A 23,430-nucleotide genomic window follows, 5' to 3' on the forward strand; every position below is an offset into this window, starting at 1 on the left:
ATTTTGTGCAGCCCCTGAACATTACATGCAATGCATATTTTAATTATCTGCGGCCCATTTCAATACTTTTGCTTCCAATAGGTTACATTTAATACGCTACTAAGCTATGCATCACACTGCATCAAACTGCGCCACCCTAACAAGTGTCAGGTGAGGAATGTCATCTTGCCCCTATCACAGGTATTACATTCTGTCATCAGTGCTGTTAGCAAAAGTTAGCGATTTTAGTGGACAACTCAACAGTTTAACGTGACAGTAAGATGTTTTATTTTCACACTTTTCTTATGTGGCGGCCGATCAAAATGCCGGCTCCCTAAATGGCAACTTACTCATCGAAACTTTAAGAACCCCTGGCCTACAGTGAAAATATACACATTACATTCGAAAACACCCTAACCTAGAGGAGAGTCAGGTGGGTTTTGTTACAGTTCAGACAAGTGTTGGATGTGTGCTTTAGGACTGGAGATGAGCTGGTGATGTGAGCTGGGTCTTTTTTCTCGTTTGTTTGTTTGATTATTGATTTTTTTGGTCTAAAACCTTTTTCTGTGCAGGATTTTTTCAGGAATCATGAGGCGTTTTTGGACCAAACGGTTCTGTAGACTCCCTGAGTGGAACTGCCCAATGGGGAGCTCCCACAAGAGAGTTTATCTTCAAGGGCTTTTTTTCTGTTTGCATTCAATAGCAACACTGAAGTGACGTACTGTAAGCCAGCCAACGGGTGGTATAGCAATGTCACTTTAGCTTTGATGAGTCATGCATCATGCATTCTTATGGTGCAAACACAACACATGAAGAGGTTCCTAGAACTAGTTTCTTAGAGCTATGAAAAAGTCCCTCTGGTCCAAAAACACCTATGTAATATGTTACTTGGTCATGACTATCCCAGTTATGAGGATTATCCTGGTTTTGATTTCATTCAGGATATGATGTTTACTTTACATGTAATGCAGAGGAATCGGGTTATTCATATCTCTATATACATGATAAATATTATTATGCCAGTTACTGATTTCTGCATTCTATTTGTGCAGGTGCTTTGATGTTTACAACACTAATCTGAAACCAACACTGTACATTTGCAACCATTTGACAGCTTTACTGCTAATGTCTTCTCTGCTCTGATTTCCTGAGAGAAGCCATGCTACTCTTTAACACTGTCCTGCACTTCAACCGATGTCAGCCTGTCGCTACCACCATGTAGAACAGGCAAGCAGTGGATGAAAATACACAGCCTCTTTCATACGAACAGACAAAAGTGAGGCGCTTTGGCTGCCGCTCCTGTGCAGGTAGTTGGCAGCACTTAATGACCGGGACAAGGTGTATGCACGCAACAGCTTATCTGGGTTTCTTAAGTCAACTAGGATACTCATGTCCGTGTGGATGCACTGAAATGCCCAAGCACCACTACAGAGATGTCAGTATGAAGAATTTGTGAATTTTTTCATTTAGGTGCTTGTTGCATGGCATGAAAAGTCCTTTTCTATATAGATAGAAGACTGATGGAGTCTGGTTGTGAAGCAGGGCTCAACCAAACTGTTAAACACAGGGGCATCACGTTGATGTGTGGCCCTGACTCCTTGCAAGATAAATGTGCTGCATCTGTGACAGTATGCAACTTTCTCCAAAGGTGCCAAAGAGGTGAATGCAAGTGGGAAGACATTTACAGTACGGAGCTCTCTGCAGCTGCACGTGGACAGAAATGATGATGGAGTGGCCTACACCTGCAGAGTGGACCATGTGGCACTCGCACAGACACCACAGCAGGCCACTGAAGTCCTGGAGGTCCACTGTGAGTGCAAACACTAAGAAATGCACACGCTCACACACGTGGACTGCGCATACAGACAGAAGCCGATAAAGAAATACACATGAAAGAGAAAGTAACTAAGAATGCTTTTACAGCCTCAGAATCCTCTGTGCTGGGAAAGAAAATGTAATAATTTATCACCTATGAAAAACTCCATGCACTGTGTTTGAATTGGGACAATGTTATTATAAGGACATATCATAAATCAATGTTCTTTTTATGTAATATTTTATCCAAAACTCACATGATGATATCTTGAATAATTATATTTTGAAAACTGTAGGATTTTGTTCAAGGAAAACTCACTGGGATGAACCTTTTTTTGGCAGAGATAACCATGGAAAAGTTAAACGTATTCAATATTGTCACCCACACTCTGTCTGTCCTAGATGCTCCTCGTGTAGAGATCACCCACTCCCTCGCTTTCCCTCAGGAGGGCCAGTACTTAAAGCTGGAGTGTGTGTCCAAAGGAAACCCCTCGTAAGTCACTCAAATTCTGCGTTAGTTGATGTCAGCCTTTTATACAATGCTTCAGACAGGGACATGAAGTGTGCCTTGTTTCTCTTTCACATCCTCTAACCTACCAGGCCAGACCCTGTGATGTGGACAAAGGACGGGGGTGAACTTCCTGACCTGGACAGGATGATTGTAGAGGGGAGGGAGCTCACCTTTACTTCACTCAACAAGACAGACAATGGCACCTACCGCTGTGAAGCCGGCAATCACCTAGGGACCAGCAGTGCTGAATATACACTCTACGTCTATGGTGAGTTTAAAGGAAAGGCTGATATGTGGGTAATTGTGTTAATTCATTTTGGACAACTTACAGATGAAGGACCTTTGAAAGGAAAAAAAGCTACAAGAGGATGCCTTCAACTCCAATAATGCTACAGATAAATAGGGGAAAGTATGAACCTCACGGGCACAACACCAAACTTGAGTGCAAAAACCAAGATTATAACACATCCTGATCTGCATACTGTATCAGTGCTAAGAGTGATTAGTGGTACCATCTCTCACAGGGACAATAAGGGCCTCAGGTGACACAAATGCCACCAACGCCTTTCCTTAAATAAACCTGCGTCCCAGATCCTCCACACACACACTTTCACACACACACCAGAAGGGGAAATGTGTGAGGGAGGCAGAATTTAGTGCTGCGTTGTCAGGAATATCACCAGGAAGGATAAGTAATTCCTAGTAACGCCAGAGGAGGTGGGGGATAAAGGGACTCAGCGCGAGGGAAAAACAGATAGTTCTTCTTTGCTTCCGTTTCTCCACTGCCATTTGTCTCTTGTCATTACGTAAAACTGCTTAAAAAGGAAGCAGAGCAGTGACACATCTCCTTACCCTGTGTTTTGGGAAATTAGGTAGTGTGTGTAATAAGGGACAAAAAGGAAGGTAGTTTTTTTTGGCCAGAGAGACCATAAGACTGGAGGCAAAAGAGAATTTCCCTAAGTGGATCAATAAAATATTACATTATTATCATTACATGCACCTAGGGGGGTGTTCCATTTGCTCTCTTCTCTAAAAGCAGTTTTAATCTGATGAACATAAAAGAATAAACCATAGCCGATAGCTATGCTTTGCCAGAGCTACAGTGATTTCTAGTATGCTCTTGACTGTCCTTGGTGGTTGTACAGTAATAACCAGATCGGGAGCGATGAAGGATGTAACCAAGGTTACCGTCAATAGTTCATGAAGTGCTTTCTGGTGGTCGTAGCCAAGGCCACAGCAACACAGGAAAACTCAGTCAGGAATGTTGAAAAAGGACAATAATTAATAACAATTATAAAAAATAAACCTGGACAGTCAAGTGCTTTATTAGATCCACATATAAAAGTAAGGCCATAACTGTCATATAAATATGATGTCATCTTGTAAATGAAAGGCATTTTAATGTCTTACAACTTGGCTAGCAGTCCTTAGTAGTGTCCGCTGAGTGATATTAAAATGGGTGAATTCAGGGTAAGGACAAGGTAAAATCCCAAAGTTACACAAGTCAAACTTGACTTCTCCTACGTAGCAATGCTGTCTACACACTATATTTCTGATTGTTCATCCTACACAGAAGCTACTGCGACACGACAAATGTAGGGTTTTTAATTTGTATGAAGACCTTTTTCAAACCACCTAATGTAGTATTAAAGGTCCAGTGTGTTGGATTTAGTGGCATCTAGTGGTGAGTTTGCAGACTGCAACCAACTGAAACTTGTCTCATGTGTCAAGCTTGTAGAGGACCTATGGTGGCTGACGTGAAATTGCAAATGGCCCTATGTAGAGCCAGTGTTTGTCCAGTCTGGGCTGTGGTTAACTCAGTGGTTAACTCTTATAAACCGCACATTCTGAGGTGGCCACCCAACTGATGAAATTAATTTGAGGCTAATGTTACTGTCTATGGCTATGAAGGTAGTGTCATATGAAACTAAACAACAAAGGCATCCATTGGTACCAACCATGTTCATTCATTCATTCATTCATACAAACTTTTATTGAGGACTCAGGAAATCAATTGAGGGAGACCGAGCATGAACAAAGACATTAAAAACAATCAATGAGCAAACAAAGAACCATCATGCATATCAGTTAAAACAGAAATGAAATCATGCAAAGCAACAACAGCGATAAATGCTTGCAAAAAGTAGAAATACTGGATGATAAACATGTCATGGTGTAGATGTATAGGTAAAAGCATCTACACTCAATTAAAACGAGATCAGAAATAAGGTATTTAAACAGCCATAAGGGTGGCAGAGTGTCCAAGGTAAAGGTCTTTTGCAGATTATTCCATGTATATGGTGCACAGTAAGAGAATGGCACCTTCCTAGTTCAGTTCTGATAAAGGGAATGTGAAGCAACAACCTATTCTGTGAGTGAACATTAAGATTATGTGAGGTCAGAGTTAAAGGGGACGAAATATGGGCTGAAAGCATCTGTATCAAGGCTTTATAAATGAACAAATACCAATACTGTTCCCGCCTCATAGCCAAATGTGGCCAGCTGACCTTTAGGTAAAGGTGGCAGTGATGGGTGCTGTAAGGATCACCTTTAATGAACCTTAGGTCTGAGTGGTAGACAGCATCCAGTGATTTCAGTGTAGAGGCAGCAGCTTTTCCGTATATAACATCCCCATAATCCAAAACAGACAAGAATACAGACTGTACAGTTCTTTTTCTATGTACAAAAGGAAAACAGTTCTTATTTCTGTACAGGAAGTATTGAAGAATTGTTCTCAATGTTAGCGTAGCTTGTCAGAAAGGAGACAAAATAATGCTAGATGGTTAGGCTAAATGAACTCTCACCTCAAGATATCTGAATGAAAATGGGTTCTATGGGTACCCATGAGTTTCCCTTAAACTTGAGATGGCTTGTTCCCAGTAAATGTTTTGTTCCTTTCAAACTTCCTCAAATTGAAGCTGTATATTTGTCTTTTCAGGAAAAGGACAACCAGCCTATTTGAAGGACAGTGAATCATCTAACATGTACAAATAAACACAGGAATGATTCAAAATGTTAACTGTACTAGTATACATCTATGTACATCGGACAATTAGTAGTATTATCTGTAAAATACTAAAACAGAGTATGTCATTATATGATTCCTTAACTCTCCGTACTGACGTAGTTTTCAACTGGTCTGTATACCTTAACAGCATAAGCAAATTCCTGATATTCAATTATTGCTTTCAGTTTTGGTGTGCCACCTCAAGATTTTCAGTGGTCCCATCTGGCCAACCCAATGAAAAATTTCTGGGGGGCCCACCGAACGAAAACACATTTCTTAGTTTCAGGTGATACACACTAATAAAAACATAGTTATGAATATTATATTTCTGCCAATATATAGCCCTAAATCCTACACACTGGACCTTAAACAACGTTAATAGTCACATAGCTAAGATATTTAGTTAAATAATTTCTGTCACAGGTGTCACATTTGCATTCAAAGCCACAAAGCACATCCGCACTGAGGAGGTATCATAAATATCTGATATTTGTGATACTTTTTCTTTCAAATTTAAATCCTATGTGAAGGCTGCATTAAAGCAGAGAGAGATGTTAAGCACACAAATAGAATTCACATACATCTGCACGTCAGATCACCAGAGTTTAAATAAGGATATTTTGCAGAATATTGATGAGGATCATGCAAGGTGAAAGAAAAATAATGTAATTATCTTGTGTAATAAATTATCAGTCCACCCAAATTGGCATATCAGAGCCCTTTATTACTTAAACCTCAAAAGTTTCATTTTGCACTTCCTTTTCACGCCCCCAGTAACCCCTTGCCTAATTGCAGTGAATAGTTTGGGGAGACTTAATGAATGTCCCACATGCCATGGTGTCTGTGTGCACCTAACAGTTCCCTCAAATGCCAGCTGAATGTAACAACAAGAATAACCAATGCACATAATGACAGTGATGTTATTAAACTGACAAATTCTACACCACAGAAAAAAGCAATTGGGTACGGGAGGGTCAAAGAGTGCTATTCATTACCTGTTCTTTTGAAATGGCACCCAGTCTGTTCCTACCCTTCATTAGTAATTAGCACACCTTTTAGCCTTTCACAATTGCCGCCATAATTCTTCGAAAATACCTTTTTAATGGTTCCCCTCCAACGAGGAGACATTCTCTCTCTTCCCTCTTTCCTGAAGACATGCACTTAGCTGCTCAGTGATTCACGGTAAGGCTGAAATGTCACCGAGACGCGCAGGACAGTTGGCCCTGAGAAAGAGTACCACAGCCAATTAAAAGCCTCAAGCTCACCATAAAAAGCAGAGTGGCACAAACATAAAAGCCAAGGTGGTAGTGTAACCTCATTAACTTTGTTACGCAATGTTTCAGTCCCCTTTATTCCTGTTGCTTTAATATGTGACAGTGAGAAACACTGCCCTGGATAAAGCACTCTTACCATGATACTGCAGTGAGAGGTAAAAAAACAGCACACTGGTGATGATGGCTTGGCTGCTTTTTCCTGAAGTCATTCTTGTAAACAGATAATTGGCACAGATCATTTGTCAATTGACTTTCTGCATTTGGTGTGGAGAGGTGTCAAGTGCAGGATCTATTCTCGCAGACATGAGCCAACATCAGCAGATTCAAAAATAATCTTGTTCTCTTGCTACAGAAATGACCCTCACATTCAAAGACAGGACATTTTAAGACGTAACGAAAAGGAAAATATAGGGGATTGGGACATAAACGTAATAAGAGGGTGTCAGCTTGCAAAATGTGTCTTCCATCACACTTGAAGTACAAACTGTATCACTCTATTTCAAATTTTGCACTTTGCCCAAGATAATACCCAGAGGCTGCTCCCACCCATGGAGAAAAAGTCTGAATATAGCCAAAATCTATGCCTGTCTTTTCCTTGAGACAGGAAATGCTCAACAGTTATAAGTACATACGAGACCTTTAGCTATTTAACCATGTATTGGTCTCTTCTAATATGACCTAGACAGTCATTTTAAAGGGACAATATATATTTTTCCTCTTACCCGTAGTAGTATTTCTCAATCTATATTGTTTTGGTGTGAGTTGCTGAGATGTCTGCCTTCTCTCAAGTATGAAGGCCCTGACAAACCAAGCTGACAGTTGGCCATCAGTCAGTGTTGGGTAATCGGTGAGCATCTGTTGCTGTAGTTGGTGCGTATGTCCTGCAACGTTGCCCCTTGTCAGCCCCATCTGCTCTGCGGAAGTGAGGAAAGTAAACAAACAGCCAAAGTCAAGAGGGGGTGAGATCAAGATGGTTATAGAGAGATGGTACGGACTGAACCAACTCAAAGGGAGGTCCCAAAAATGTGTAATTTTCTTGCTACTTGTTTAATTATAATCACCTCATTACGGGGACTGTATGATAACAACTTAATTTTAAAAAGACAAAACGTAGGGTAGTAAAATGAAAACTTTGTTCCCCCTCATTGAGTAATGGGGATGCATTTGCTCCACTTGCTCCACTGATCAGGCACCTATGCCTGTAATCTTCGCAGCGTGTTCACGTACAATTTTTTGGTGGAGACATAGGCAGTGTAAAGGCAATGCAACAGTCAGCTTTCATTGCCGCTAGTTCTCTGATGTCAGTTTGGTGTGTCTGGGCCTTAATGGAACAAGATGGCATTCGAGTTGTGGTGCCTAAAGCTCTAAAAAAAATACATCTGAAAAACTCAACAACAGTGTCTCTTTATGGAAATCAGGATACTAAAGATAACCCACAGACCTTGTTGTGAGCAGTTTTATATTGGAACTATTTTCCTTCTATCAAAATACAAGCATCTACTCATGGACGAGAGACTTGTGCTGTTACAGCATGAGATACAAATATCAGTGGCGTCCTCCTTGGCTGAGCTGTAAAAGTAGCTTGCTCAGTGGTGCTAGGTAAGCTAGCAGTAGATGCACACTTCCTTCTGCATGACGATACAGTCAGTGGGTGTAGTTGGGTAGAAGGACAACAGTTCCAAAATGAAACTGCTTACAACAAGGTCTGTAGATTATCTTGAGTAAACGGGTCCTGATTTCTGGAAAGAGACATTGCTGTAGGGTTTGCACAAGCCAAGTGCCATCTAGTTCCATTATATTCGAGAGATGGTAGACATCTTTACAGCTATAATCTCCGACACTCTGCAACTCACACCAAAACAATAGACTGATGAATAGCACTACGGGTAAGAGGAAAAAATATTTGTTTTTGCCTTTGGGGTGAACTGTCCCTTTCAGTCAAAAAAGAGGCAGCAAAGAAGGTGAGCAATTGAATTAATTTATGTTATTTAGTGTATTTCCTAACATCAGCAGTAATTCATGAGTGTTTGTTTTCAACAATCTTGTGTTTATGCTTTGAACTGTGTCATAATTTTGCCCTTTTTTGTTTCCATTCACTATATAATATTTTGACCAGTTTGTGTTGCTCTATTATCGTATCTAACTGTCCCCATGTGAATTCATTTTTTGTTGTTGTTGTTGTATTATTTTTGTGTATATGTGTCTGTCTGTCCCCTCCACCAGACGTCCCCCTGCCTCCATCCACCACTCCCCCCCTACATCCCATCCCTCCAGATCCTACCGCTCTATTAGGCACCCACGTCTCAGACCCCACAGTCACTGGCAACAGAGGTACAGTACCACCCCACGCATCTCCACAGCCCCCTCAGCATGCTACTATATATTCCCACTGCCCTCTAACTTTCATGTCTCCTTCGTCCTATTACGTCTCTCTCAGCTATTTCACTGCCTCAAGCGCCGGTGTGCCTGTCTCATGTGGACACACTGAGACATGGAGACACTGAGTGAGAACTAGAAAAATATCTGATGATAAATGTGCTTTCTGGAACAAATTTCTTCCCTATCTACCTTTTTTAACCCTTTAGGACTGTAAACATGATCAACGGACGATGACGAGCATGTCCAATGTGAAATTTACCTGTTTTGCGTTCTTACATTGGGGACATTATTCAGATTTTGGAAGTTTCTAAGACACCCCATGTCATTGTATTCAAAAAGAGTTTAGCTCTTCAAATACCCCATCTACTATCCCCTTGGCATTTCAAAGACTTCAGTACTTCTGTGCCCTGAAACCTCAAAGAAGCAAATGTCATGTCCAACTGAAAATGTCTGGCCACTGGAGATGTCTCATCATGACTCCTAATGCTGTGTTCAAGCTCAGACAATTCTGACTTAAAAAGCTCTTTTTCAGAGAGTTAACACAGTAGCCACCCCTTGGACATGTTACTGCTATTTGGTTGACGACATGCAGAGTTATGGTTATGGATTTAAAGTTATCCTCACTGATGTGCACTATAAATTAAATCATCTCTATCCTGCAGCACTAATGCCATCCACACAAAGCATTTTTTTTTTTCGGACGTCAAAGCCCCCATTATAGTGTTAATGTCTCACCAAATCTTGTCAGATTTCTTAGCTCACAAACCCCACAGTGTGGGCCCACAAGGTTAGATGTGGTAGGCTGATGTGCTGCAAGTCAGATTGCAGGCAGAAGTGAAGGTCTTGGTATGTTGATGCTGTGCTACAAAAACTGTATCCTTGGGGCTGGAATGTGTGGAACATGGAGGATTTACCAACAACACACACTTTACCTCTGGAGGAATATGCTGCATCTTGGGCATGGTTGGGGACATGATATTTGAGTGGGCCATTGTGTAAGCAACTGCTCCCAGCTGCAGCCACGAGATCACTGTTGCCTTTCATGGCAGCGACCCAAGAACCCACTGGTAATCTCCGGAAAGATGTTCTCAACAGGGGAGAAATAGTGCTGACCTGGGTGATAAAATAAACTATTTAGGGAACTTGGGGATGCTGTAAACACAGTGGAGGCAGAGTTGAAAGACTTAGGGGAAGCCTTATCCTTCCTTCTGGTATAGGTCACTGAGGTGGTCAAAAAGCCCTGAAGTGATGAAATGCCACATGGATGAAATTTACCCTGAGGTGGTGAAATTTCTGAGTGTTGTTTTGCTGTCCTGGTTGACATGCCCTTTCAGTGTTGCATGGAGGTTGGGGACAGCGCCTATGGAGCACCAGATGGTTGAGGTTGCTGGTTCCCATTTTATAAAAAACAAGACTGGCAGTGTTGTCTTGGTGTTCTGGGGTATGTGCTGCTCATTGCTCGTGTGCTAAGATGAAGACCCAGATTCAGGTTGAGCAGATTTTGTTGTGGTCATTGACAAATGAACCTGCTCCTTACCCTTGCAAGGACTCTGCAGTGTTCATGAGAGTTTATTCATCCCACCATGGACACGTGTGGGCTTCAAAAAGTCTTACGGCCATGTCTCCCTTGGTGTCTTGTAGGGTAGTACCACAGAAATACACAGTAAGTGCCAAGGTGTGTTTTGAGTAATCCAGTTGTGTATAGTCGGAGTAGTATCTCTGCTTAATTCCGATGGTGTAGCTCTGTTGTCCTCTTTTTTTAAGCTACTTCTGATTTAGTAGTCTTTGCCCTAACCGTCCCTCATAATCATTAGTTTGATTCGTCAAAGGGCTGACATGATTCCTCTTTGTAGAGTGTATGTTCACATTAAAAGGAGTCAGTTGAGTTCATTCAATCAATAATCTGATGAAGATGTCCCCCTCTGGAGGTCTTCCAGCAAGTCCAGCTGAACTGGCTCTGCATTTAAAGGAGCCAGTTCAGATGGTTTGGGCATCTGACTAATATGCCTACTGGAGGCCTCTTTGTGGAGCCTCTCTTGCACACCCAACTGGGAGGAGACCCTGGGGCAGACTTAGAGCTTGCTGGAGGGATTACTTATCCCGCCTGGCTAGTGAGAACCTTAAGATCCTTCAGTAGGAGCAAGAGGACATGGTTGGAGAAAAGGATGTTTTGGCATCACTGTGACCGAGATAAGATGGATGGAATATATATAACAAACCTCTGGGATGTTATAGTTCCTCTAGCTTATTAACCTTTATCTTAAAAAGGTTTCTGTTTGATAAAATACATTTATTCATGATGAATGTCACCTAATTCAAAAGCCTTCATGCGAACCCATCGGCTATCGATCTCACCACAATTTAGCCTCTAGGGGCAGCCGCCAAAATTTGGCTGGCGTAGCCTGCGGATATCCGGATAATGAATGTTCAAGCCAAGACGTCCACTCAAATGTGCCAGTCATTAATTGCAGTCTGATAAGCAACTTGAGATGCAGTGACACAAGGTCTTCAAGGTTCAGATGACATTTCAGCTAATCTCTATGAACAAATCTCACATTTGGGAAAAAAGATAATAAATAGCTAAATCTTGGTCAAACGATAGCTCCATTAATTGCATTCTGGCCATGTAACTACATGGAAAAGCCCAACTAGGGACAACAATTTAACATCAGCAATAGCTATAAACTCTTTGTGTGGCACATTAATCTCATGCTCTGTATTTTAACTATGTTAAAATGCATCGTACCCATTACATAACATGAAATTCAATTGTATTCATGCACCCAAAGCCTGCTTAACCATGATTGGTCAGTAGGCCTACTACTCTGACTATAAACGGACAACAAACAGACATGACAATATCAATCTTGCCCCACATTCAAATGCAGATATGCGTTCATGTGACCAAGTGGCACACTTAATCACACAAAGGTTTGTACAGTTGGACAAAGACGTTAGAAAGACAAAGTTAAAACTGTTTGGTTGAGTTTCAGCTCGTCTAGTGTTCCTGTCTCCTTGCATTCTGACACAACAATAACGCTGACATGGTGCCACGTCAAGAATGATATGTCAATCAAATTTTTTGAGTGACATGTCAATTTAAAACTAATGTGCTGTGTTAGGCTGTATGCAAAGGAGCTCGCTCACTCAGATATCATGTACAGTAAATAGCAGTTTATATAAGTTGTTCTAAGTATGTGACAAGATGAATGTGTAAACTGAAAATTTCTGTTGTATTTAGCACATAAAAATGTAATTTTATTATTTTTTCTCTGCAGTTCTCCCGAGCAGCTTCATTTGTTTTCATTATTGACCATTTTCTATAGATGTAGCAGAGTTTACTTTCAGTCTTGCCTCTGCCTTTATTGCTCCCTCTCAATTTCATGGTGCTCCACAGTCACATTCACTCAGAATAATTTCCTTTCATCACCGCTGCTTTCTCCAAATTACCATCTTTAAAGTCCTTCAGGATTCTTGACTCCCCCCTCTACCTTTCCTCTGCTGCTTTGCTTTCTATCGAAGCTTTTGTTTCACTTTTCTCTCACCCGCTGCTTCTCTTCTACCCTCACATCTCTCTGAAGACCCTTTTAGATAACAGGCTTCCACACGTTGTTGGATATTCCTCATCAGCATGTCTCAATACTTCTCTGATGTCTGTTTGTGTAGTGCAGAGACACAAGAGAAGCTGAGCCTCTTAGTGTATCTTCAGGGAATCTAAATATCAGACTCCTTCACTGCGTCCCCAGTCACAGGATACTACACTATCTGCTTTCATGTGTCTACTTGATTTATTACCAGGTCTTTTCACGGGCCCTGGATGAAAGCAAACAACTGTGGAGCTGTACCAGCCCCATGACGTTTTGTCTTTTTAATAAAGTTGTCTTCCTGTGCAGATGAAACACACTGTAGGTTCAGCACTACAGCCTTTATGCAGAGCATTAGCATGTTATATACCTGATGAGCTCAGTCTCACCTTTCTCCTTTCTGCCATCTTTCTTTTTCCGATCTTGCATCTTTCCTCACTTGGCCTTCATCAGCACAACCACACCGCAGCTAAAGCTGAGGCTTCTTTCAACAAGAAGCTGTTTGGGCAGAGAAGAGATAAGCAGTTGGTGGTAAAAAATAAAATGAAAAGATAAAATAAAAAGCAGTCCTACAGGATCTTCTCACAGGAGAGGGACTCCAGATGCACATTTTATTGGTATTAATTAAGTGGCTGTTGATTGATGGACGGCCAGTAAAGGGGAATCCCATCAACTCGGTCAATATTATTTGTCCAGGCTGAAAAAAAAAAATCAATCAGTCAATCAATTTTATTTATAAAGCCCAATATCACAAATCACAATTTGCCTCACAGGGCTTTGCAGCATACAACATCCCTCTGTCCTTAGGACCCTCACAGCGGATAAGGAAAAACTCCCCAAAAAAAAAACTTTAACAGGGGAAAATAGAAAAGTAATTATGGAAATTTGGAAACTCAGAATGTCCTGTACATACAGGATCTGTAACATTTGGCAAATATCACATCACTAGTGTTGCTTTGTGTGTTCATGGTAATCCAATTGCAGCGTGAGGACTAAAAAATCCCTGTTACCACGGCAGCCATTAGTATAGGCAATTTTAGATTACGGTATGACGAATACCCCATGTCAATGTACAAACAGAGTCAAATCAGTGATTTTAATTGAGTAATTAATTTACAGTATGCAGGTTTATTTCTGTGTGGTTGCAGCCAGCTGACTGATTTTTCCCACCGCCTTAGACAAACAGCTTAAGCTTGCTGTAACTGGAACCTTTAGTTGAATTCATTTGGGATATTTAAATCATGAAGGATATTTCTTAGCCATCATTACACTAAATCAGTTGGGAGTACAGTAAATCATGTGTGAATCTAATTTAATTAATTGTTATTTGAAGTGTTGTAAGTCTCCCAGACCTTCAGTGTGAAGACCTCAGTCGTAATTGAGTGAGGAGTTTTTTGCTTTGATCTTAACAAGCCCTGTTAGCTACCCCTGTAACCACAGGCCAATGTGAAAGCAAGGTGAGGCGTTCGGACTACATGTTCTTTATTGAAGAAATGTAAAGCCTATCATTAAGCCTCAGGACAAATTTGAATTTCAACAACCTGGGTGATATTTTAATTCAAAATAAGATAGCCTTAATACATTCAAATTGAATATTAATACTATCTGATAGTTTCATAAAACATTAATTATAAGTTAATGATTAGTCTGTCTCTAACTAAAATATGTAAGAAATTGTCATGAACTGAGCTTTGGACACATTGGTGCTGCCAGGGGGGCCACGGCTACTCTGATGCAATCACTGATCCTCCTTTGGGAACATAATTTAAAATAATAAGAGGCCTCCGTGTGGTGTTTTTAAACTTGAGTCAGCTTGTTCCCAGTAAATGTTTTTTTTTCTCCCTATAATCTCCTATCTACACTCACTGGCCATTTTATTAGGTACACTTAGTTAGCTAATCAGCCAATGACATGGCAGCATGTAGACATGGTCAAGGCAACCTGCTGAAGTTCAAACTGAGCATCAGAATGAGAATGAAAGGTGATTTAAGTGACTTTGAGCGTGGCATGGTTGTTGGTGCCAGACAGGCTGTATTTCAGAAACTGCTGGTCTACTGGGATTTTCACACACAACCATCTCTAGGGTTTACAGAGGATGGTCTGAAAAAGAGAAAATATCCAGTGACTGGCAGTTCTCTGGGTGAAAATGCCTTGTTGATGTCAGAGGTCAGAGGAGAATTGCCAGACTGGTTCAAGATGATAGAAAGGCAACAGTAACTCAAATAACCACATGTTACAACCAAGGTCTGCAGAAGACCATCTCTGAAGCAACAAAAAGTCAAACCTTGAAGCAGATGGGCTACAGCAGCAGAAGACCACACCAGGTGCCACTCCTGTCAGCTAAGAACAGAAAACTGAGGCTACAATTCACACAGGCTCAGCAACATTGGACAATAGAAGATTGGAAAGACATTGCCTGGTCTGATGAGTCTGGATTTCTCCTGCAACATTCAGCAGAATCCAGATCTCGGTCCAATAGAGCACCTTTGGGATGTGGTGGAAAGGGAGATTTGCATCATGGATGTGCAGCCAGCAAATCTGCAGCAACTGTGTGATGCTATCATGTCAGTATGGACCAAAATCTCTGGAGAATGTTTCCAGCACCTTGTTGAATCTATGCCTAGGTACTAGCCAGGTGTACCTCAAACAGGATTGTTGTGGAACTCAGAATGCTAACTGTATCTTTATTAGTCTATGCACATCAGATAATTAGTAACATTAACTGTAAAAACAGAAACCAAAGTATATCAGAATGCAATTCCTTAATTCTCATTTTGACATAGTTTTCCACTTGCCTTTGTATGAACAGCATAAGAGAATTCCTGAAACTCAGTTTTGGCTTTCGGCTTTGGTGTACCACCCCAGGATTTTTAGCTGCCCTGTCCTGACCCCACCTATGAAAAATTTCTAGGGGCACAACTGTTTAGACAGCTACACACATATGCATCTATACATTTTGGGGGATTTTTTGGGGGGCAGGAGGAACCTGACTGACTTTACAGAATACGGAGTACCAGATGTAATAAGTGTTGGTTTCTTCTGCTTTTCACACGTTCTTAGATATGTCAAAAATAGCCTTTAATTCACCAACAAGATATCATCCCACACAATCCAATAGTGAGTCAGAAACTGTGTTTGCATGACTGAAAACGACCTTTTCTCTCTGTACATAACAATGAGTTGTTCTCCTCTCGGTAGTTATAGGGTTTAAAAATGTTACAAAAATAGGTTTGTAGGATATGAAATACGACCTGTATGGTTTTACACTAACAGCTTTTTTATGTCTGCTTTTGCTGACTTAGTGACAGTTTAAGTTTTAGTGGCCAATACAATAATGTAGCATTTAATTGAAACATTTATTCATCCTTGCAAGAATATTAGAGAATAAATATTTCATATGCTAGACTCAGCGGTTCTAATGGGAAATGTAAATTTGACAGTAACCCATGCCTTTCATTCTAGCTGTTGTCGACCTTTGGAGTGTAGCTCGCGTGAAGGTATGCAAGAGATTCCTCTGTTTTTCATCCGTACTGTATAATGCCAGGACTGATGCATAACTGCAGTCCGTGATTCACTTTATTAATGAAGTGCTGGCAGGTATGCCCAACACACACACTGCTTCAATGGCCCAGCCAGCCTTAATGGCTATAATAACTCTTTCGCTAAGTATCAGAGGTCTATGCAATGTCATCAGACCCCACCCCCACCCCCTTCCACGAACGCATACACATACGCGCGCTCTCCCCCCACCACCACCACTGAGCACTCTAAAATTTGCCAAATGCTTTTTCATGGCTTGCAAATTAGCTTTGACCTTGCGAAGCTGAAAGGTTGAATCCTGCACAAGGGTTTCTTTGGTGTTTAAAATATTTACTATTCACTTCTCATAATCAGCATTCGTGTGGCCAACCCCAGCCCCTGTAGCCTGATATTGCCGCAGCAAAAGAGCCCACTGCAGAGAAGACAGCAATTATTCATGCCTAGTGTCTCTGCCTGTGGAGAGGACAGAGAAACTAAAATAATACCCATCTACCTCCTCGCAGAGTAAAAGTTCTCTTTTCTTTGCTCCATTAGCTGTTCTCTGGGAGGAACAGAGGAAAGAAGTGAAGAAATGCACCAACAACCTTGAGTCTCCTAATCAAAGTGTATACCATAACATGGAAGATGTTGTTAAATTGTCTTAAATTGATATCAGACCTGAGGTTTTTAACTGCCAGTGGGAAACAAGGGAGGTTACCATGGTAATCTGTAACCATCCACGTTTTTATGGTTTGTACTCTCAAGCAAAATACAAAGGATCTTTCCTTTCTTGAAGTTGATAGCAGTGACTACACACCAGAGGAGAATTCAAGAGCGGAGGCGAGGGATTGGTCAGGGTTCAAAAGTCAGGATTAGTCTAGGATTTCTCCCCTTTCATGTGAGCGCCGGCCAAAAAGCTGCATATGAATAGTTAGACACTGAAACAGGACCACTTTTACCCCTGTGTGGCTTCCTGCGTCGTCTATGCTGAGACTGCTCAAACAATGACCCTCTGATCTTACATTAGCTGCCTGTTTAAGGCAACAGTAATGACTTCAGTGGAGGATTTCCCTCTAATGGTCTGAATATCCAAATTATGCCATAAACAGCAGCATGCAAATCATTCATCATCAAGATATTTTTAGATATTTCAGAGTTGAAAGAAGTGATAAGGGAACACATAATTTGGGTTATGTGACATTGTACAGTTGCACATCCATCAGCAAAGTAAAATTTACAGCTTGTCTTTGTCTCAGTCAGAGGTGTTGTCTAAATGAGCAGTCAGAGGAGGAAACTGTTGGCAGTTCTTTCATCTACTGTTCGATTTGATTGCTGTATACCTGTGATAAACCCTCTCATTTTACGAATCAACATTAGAAATAAACAACCCACATAATCTATTTTTACAAATACTTTTCGGAGATTAGCATACATATCAAAAAGTTTGCAAATTTTCAGCTCTTTATTGGTTCAGACAGCTCTGTCTCCTAGAAATTTACGTTTGTATTTTACTTAACTGCTTTCTTAATGATGTTGTTGAGGCAATGTAATCGCTGCCTGGATTTTGTTCACAGACAATGTTTCTGTCAGGTAACCAAACACTACAGGCATGTACCGCGTATGCTGTGAAAGCAGGTGTTTGGGAAGGATGGCAGGCATACAAGGTGCAGGACCTTGACACCAGAAATTTTGGTTCACGTCCACACTCCTCTCAGGTTAAGGGGGGGGGGGGGGGGGGGGGCACCTTGGTTAAAGTAGGGAAAAATCATGATTTTGGTTAAATGTTACTTTAAAAAGGGAATAAATAAATAATGTTGTAGTCTCTATGAGTGGATACTGTGTTTCAAGATTACCTATTTTTTGGAAAACGAACTGTCAGTGAACATTTTGCTGATGTGTTCAATATCAAAATTTTTCAAGGTGCCAGGTACATTCATTAGCAACATTTCCTCAGTATGTTAATATATTTCCCTCAAAATTGATTTGCTATTTCAAATTAGTTGTATAGGGTGGCGTGGTGGTGTGTCACCTCACAGCAAGAGGGTTCTTGGTTCAAACCCAGGGTGGGGGGCCCCCTCAGTGCGGAGCTTGCATGCTGTCTGTGTCAGCGTGGGTTTTCTCCGGGGTACTCTGGCTTCCTCCCACACTCTGAAGACATGCAGAATTGGTCCAAAGACATGCAGATTAGGTGTGAATGTGAGCATGAATGGTTGTCTGTCTCTATGTGTCAGCCCTGCAATAGCCTGGTGACCTCTGTTTGGTGCACCCCGCCTCTTGCCCAATGTCAGCTGGGACCCTTAACGGAATAAGCGGTTATGGAAAATGAATGAATGAAATTAGTTGTATACAAACATAATTTCTAGGAGACAGGGTCAGAATGTTTCTCAGCTCTCATTCAGATCAGAAATGAACAGAGGAGGCGACGACAACATAAATATCTAATACTCTAGCTATTCATTTGGAAATCTACCTTTACTAAAATTCACATCTTAAAAAATGGCCAAAAAAGTTGAGAGGAAATCTGGAGCTCATGAGAAAACTTGCAGCAGAGAATAAATGAAGAAAAGATGATGAAACAGATTACTCAAACTCCTTTAATAACATGCTTTTTCAAATTCAGGCAGACTGTTGAAATTTCAGTGACTCCTGTATTATCACAGTTACAAATGATTGAGGTATTGAAAGGGCAGGTTGCACTCCACAGGAAATGTTTTATGTCTTTAACCCCACTTTCACCTATTCGAGCTGCTTCAGACTGAGGACAAACCTTTTGTGAAGATTCAATTAGGGAGGGGACAGTTTTCATTCCTTGGAGGGACTCGTAACTGCTTTATTCCATTGCTATTGATCTTGTTTTAAAATGGAAGGAACAGGTTACGCCATATGATGAGCAAAAGACATATATTCTTGAGGGCAAGTGTCCGGGGCAGCTGCTTGGTTGATGTGTTTAACCTAGAAAGGGGACCTTCAGGTTGCAGCATCCCTGAGGGGGTGAAATGGTTAAATATTGAACAGTACCGACCATCTTCTCTCCATTTTCTCCTCCACTCTCCACCCTCTCCACCATAAAGCTGAGGAGCATGGGAGAAATTAAAACATAATGCAAAGGTCTTTCCACTTATTGCTGGGCAATTATTATTGATGGCCTGTCACATTAACTCGCTTTGGGGAAGAATTATAGCAACAATTTGGAACAAAGTGTAGAACGGAAAAAGAGAAATCATTAGATCCTGGGGCTAGTGTTATGAATTACATGTAATAGTCCTTCTATTCATTAAATATCAATGGCAGGGGACACTTTCAGCAATCTTCAAGAGGCACTCGCATGCACACACACATGTGCGTGCACACACACAGTTGAGGTAGTCTAATTTTCATTTGTTGACATGAAGTTTTATTTGGTCCTTTATTCATTTTTCTCTGCTTGTCTCCCTCGGGGGATTGTTGGGCTCGTGGTGGCAACATGCTTCCTCCAAGATCACTCATTTCTGTGTGGGCTACTGTTGCTGCTGCTCTTGTTGTAGTGTTGCTTCACACAATGCAATTCTTCCAAACTAACCAGCGGCTTAACGCAGTTTATGTGTCTGAAAAGCAACAGCAGTGTATTCATGATTAAAGGGTAACTTCAGTATTTTTCAACCTGGACCCCATTTTCATGTTTGTGTCAGAGCGACTAATGGGAACAACAGTTTTTGAAATTGGTCCAGTATGTAACCAAACTGCTTTTCTTTTGTTAAACAGAAACAGACTCAAAATTGCTGCTGCCCAACCTACCAGACTCCTTTTAAATAAACAGTAATTTTATTATCAGAAAACATACTTCATTCAAAGTTGACAAGAACAAAATGAAACTCAAAAAAAAAAAATTCTCAGTTCATCTTTCTACTGCTCCAACAATCACCAACTATGGTGTGATTAAAATAAACCCTTAATTCACCCATGTGAAAATATGCTGGCTCCAGTGTTCATTTTGACAGCTATTCTCCAGCTATTCTCCACTTTCAATGCACGATAGTCCACCACTAATATTTTCGTCTCGTCAACGAAAATGAAACATAGATTTTGTCTTAGTTTTTATCAAGATATATTTTTACCACGTAATCATCTTGTTTTTGTCGTGGAAAAGATGTCATTTAAGAAAAAAATCGTCAAAGAAAGTAACACTGGCTGGCTCGCTGAAATTAGTAATTATTTAAATGGAGTGTGGCTGGTTTGCTGATTGCGATTTCGGGGCTGTTTCTGGTTAAACAAAAATGATCTTACTCTTTAACAACAAGGTCTATCTCTGAAGGGATCCTTCCATAAGTTGTCCGACACGAAGAACAGTAATCTGAGCCCGTCAATGGCAAAAAACGTCACTCCTAGTGGGCCGAAATGATGTGCAAACAGCCTGTACAAGTTTGCTGCTGGTCTAGTTCATTACTGGACTACTTTCAAAACAACTGTTGTTCCCATTAGTCACATAAACACAAAAACAATTGAAAATAGGGTCGATGAAAAATACCGAACTTGCCCTTTAAGTTAACACTGATGTCTTCTCCCTGCCTCTTCTTTTGTTGCGTTTTATTGCCGTTTTGAGGTTATGGATATTGCTGAACATAGAGCTGCTTTGATGGATTGATTATTGCATACAACTTAATGAATTCACATGATTAATTATCTCGCTTTGCTTATAACTTCATGCTGTTACCCTGCTGACCACAATTTCTTTTCATTCTGAGAAGAGAGAAGGAGGTTGTTGAATATTCAAGATAGTGTCCAAGTCCACGTGTGGGCTTTATTGAATGATTAGCAGAAGTAATTTGTTTTCAGAATCTAATTAATCCACTCTGACCCAGCAAGTAATAATGTGCAGGACACACACAAACACACACACGTGTCTCGATAACGTCTCCTCTTTTCTGTCTTCCCTGACTCTCTCTCTCTCTCTCATGCATGGGTGCATGCATTCAGAAGTGTACGCACATGTGTCTTTCGGCTCTCCGCTACTGCCTCCAGGGACTCTTTCATCTTGGCAGTAGAGCCAGCATTAGATGCAGATTGGTGAATTTCCAGCCTCAGCCAAAAAAGTTGGGCATAATTGACTCATCGAACAAGTGATGTCTGCAGGCACTTTTCACCACTTTCTCTCCTTTACTTTCTCTCCGCTCCCAGGCACTCTTTCTTCTGTGTCTCTAACTTTAACTTTAACCATCACTGCAGCAGAATTGATGCAGAGTAATGTTTGTCTCTTCATGTTTCACACTTAATGATGTAATGCTCAGTGTAAAGCCATTAGAGGCGACGCATTAGGGTTTTATTTATTTGGTTTCTTATTTTAGGTTGATGGTAATCAGACTGTGTCTTCTCTGAGAGTCATTATCTCGTAAAGAAATGTCATATTAAGTGCAAAAAACTACAGAACAAAAAAGATGTGCTCACACACACACACACACTCAAAGATTCCCTGACCCACACCACAGACACAAGGACACTGCAGCTCTATAAGCCCATGCTTAAGCCAGCTGCTGCTTTATTGATCTGAGCAACTGAAACCATTGCTTCACAGAGCTATATCTAGCTAAGATAGAGAGGCAAAAAAGTGTAATTCAAAGGAAGAAGGAAAAAAAGATGCCTGTAGGGGATGAATTTTAATATTAACAAATTTAATACCAAGGGGGGAAAGAGGGAGAGAAAGTTGTATGTTAAGCTACAATATGCAAAGGCCATTTGAGTTTCATGCTGATATGATTCAAGGACACTGTGTCTGATCAGATGAGATTGTTAATTTAAAAGATGACTTTAGATGAAAGGCAGTGGCAGGCCCGAGAGATGTTGTAACAATACTTACCAGAATGGCAAACATCTCCTGTGAAGTTCTGCAGACATTCACAGCAAATATAATGTTTGAAGAATGATATGAAGACACATGCTACATACAGACTTACAGAAAGTTGCCAATTTAACAAGCAAACTCTTGCCTGTTTGTTATCTGTTGATTTGGCAACGCAGCAGCGGCACTATCGAAGTAAGTGTAAACTAACTTAGTGCTAGATACATTCTGTCCTTGCCAGTGTTGAGTGTAGAGTAAAAGTTTTATGTACTTTGCTGAACCTGAAATATTGTAGGAGAACTTCTGTTATACAACAGAGATCAGACTAGAATATGTTTCATGTTGTTGTCCTTCATTGATTTCTACTATTAAAAAAAAGAACATTAACCAATAAAAAATCCTTTAAAGACTTATCACAGTCTCCCTTGATTTTGATTTTCATGATCATGTAAAAGAAACTTAAACTAAATACAGTTTTGAATATTTCATTAAGTCATTATTCTTTCACAAAAAATCACATATCGATAAGAAAAGTAATATGAACCTAAATAATTACAAATAAACTCATAATCATAATGACAAAATGCTAAGACTGTATATAACCGAAATGCACGTTATAGGATAATCTAAAATTACTATTTATTTATTTTTAGAATTTTAACTTAATTTATTTTATTTTATTTTATTTTATTTTTTTAGATCTTTTAAAAGATCTTATTGACCTGAGAGCTGGTTAACATTTTTCCATATTATAGGTCTTAAATATTTTACAGAAAATTGGGTAACACTTTACTTGAAGGTATCTACATAAGAGTGACATGACACTGTCATAACTATGACATGACATAGTCATGAACCTGTCATGAACATTATGTACATGTCATGTACGTGTCATTCGGTTTTTGTAATGACAAGTTGACATTGTTTGGGTTGTCTTGATTATGACAACTTGACATTAATCAAAGTGACATTACCAGAAGTTGTCTTTGTCATGACAAGTTGACATTAAATTTGTTTGGTATGTCATTATAACAACTTGACATTAACCAGGGTGACATTACCAGAAGATGTCTTTATGTTAATGTCAAGTTGTCATACTCAAGACAACCCAAATTGTCAACTTGTCATTACAAAAAACAAATGACACAGCAGTCATAAAAGTTTATGACATGTACATAATGTTTATGACAAGTTCATGACAGTGTCATGTCATAGTTACGACAGTGTCATGTAGATACCTTCAAGTGTTACCGAAAATTGTCTTAAGAGAGTTTTAATGAGGGAAATGTGAATGTGGTGTGAATGTGGCTATACTTTATGGTCAGATAAGAGTGAAGATCTGAGTTCAACTTAAAATAATTCGAGAAAAAAGTTTAGGCAAGCTTTCAATTTTTTTGGACAGCTTTGTAAACAAATTTGCAATCTAGAAGTGTCATAAATGGTTAAAATTTCAAGTTTCTGAAACAGTGAGGCAGATGGCTGCCTGAAACTAGAAAATGTAGCAACTCTAACATACTGTTTCTGAAGAAAAAAGATTGGCTTGATGAGGG

General features: G+C 40.2%; 1 protein-coding gene across 3 annotated transcripts in view; it reads left to right on the plus strand.

The window, feature by feature from the left end:
* cadm2a (cell adhesion molecule 2a) overlaps window positions 1–23,430 on the plus strand; it is a 292,905-nt gene that overhangs the window by 256,266 nt on the left and 13,209 nt on the right. For 2 of the 3 annotated variants that reach the window (XM_050039311.1, XM_050039319.1), the window contains 4 exons: window positions 1,628–1,789; window positions 2,197–2,287; window positions 2,395–2,573; window positions 8,810–8,917. In XM_050039311.1, the coding sequence (XP_049895268.1) occupies window positions 1,628–1,789; window positions 2,197–2,287; window positions 2,395–2,573; window positions 8,810–8,917 (540 nt within the window). The remainder of the gene's footprint in view (window positions 1–1,627; window positions 1,790–2,196; window positions 2,288–2,394; window positions 2,574–8,809; window positions 8,918–23,430) is intronic. The other variant, XM_050039328.1, reaches the window with a different exon arrangement.

This window comes from Epinephelus moara, chromosome 3, assembly GCF_006386435.1.
Source record: "Epinephelus moara isolate mb chromosome 3, YSFRI_EMoa_1.0, whole genome shotgun sequence".
Classification (NCBI taxonomy): domain Eukaryota; kingdom Metazoa; phylum Chordata; class Actinopteri; order Perciformes; family Serranidae; genus Epinephelus; species Epinephelus moara.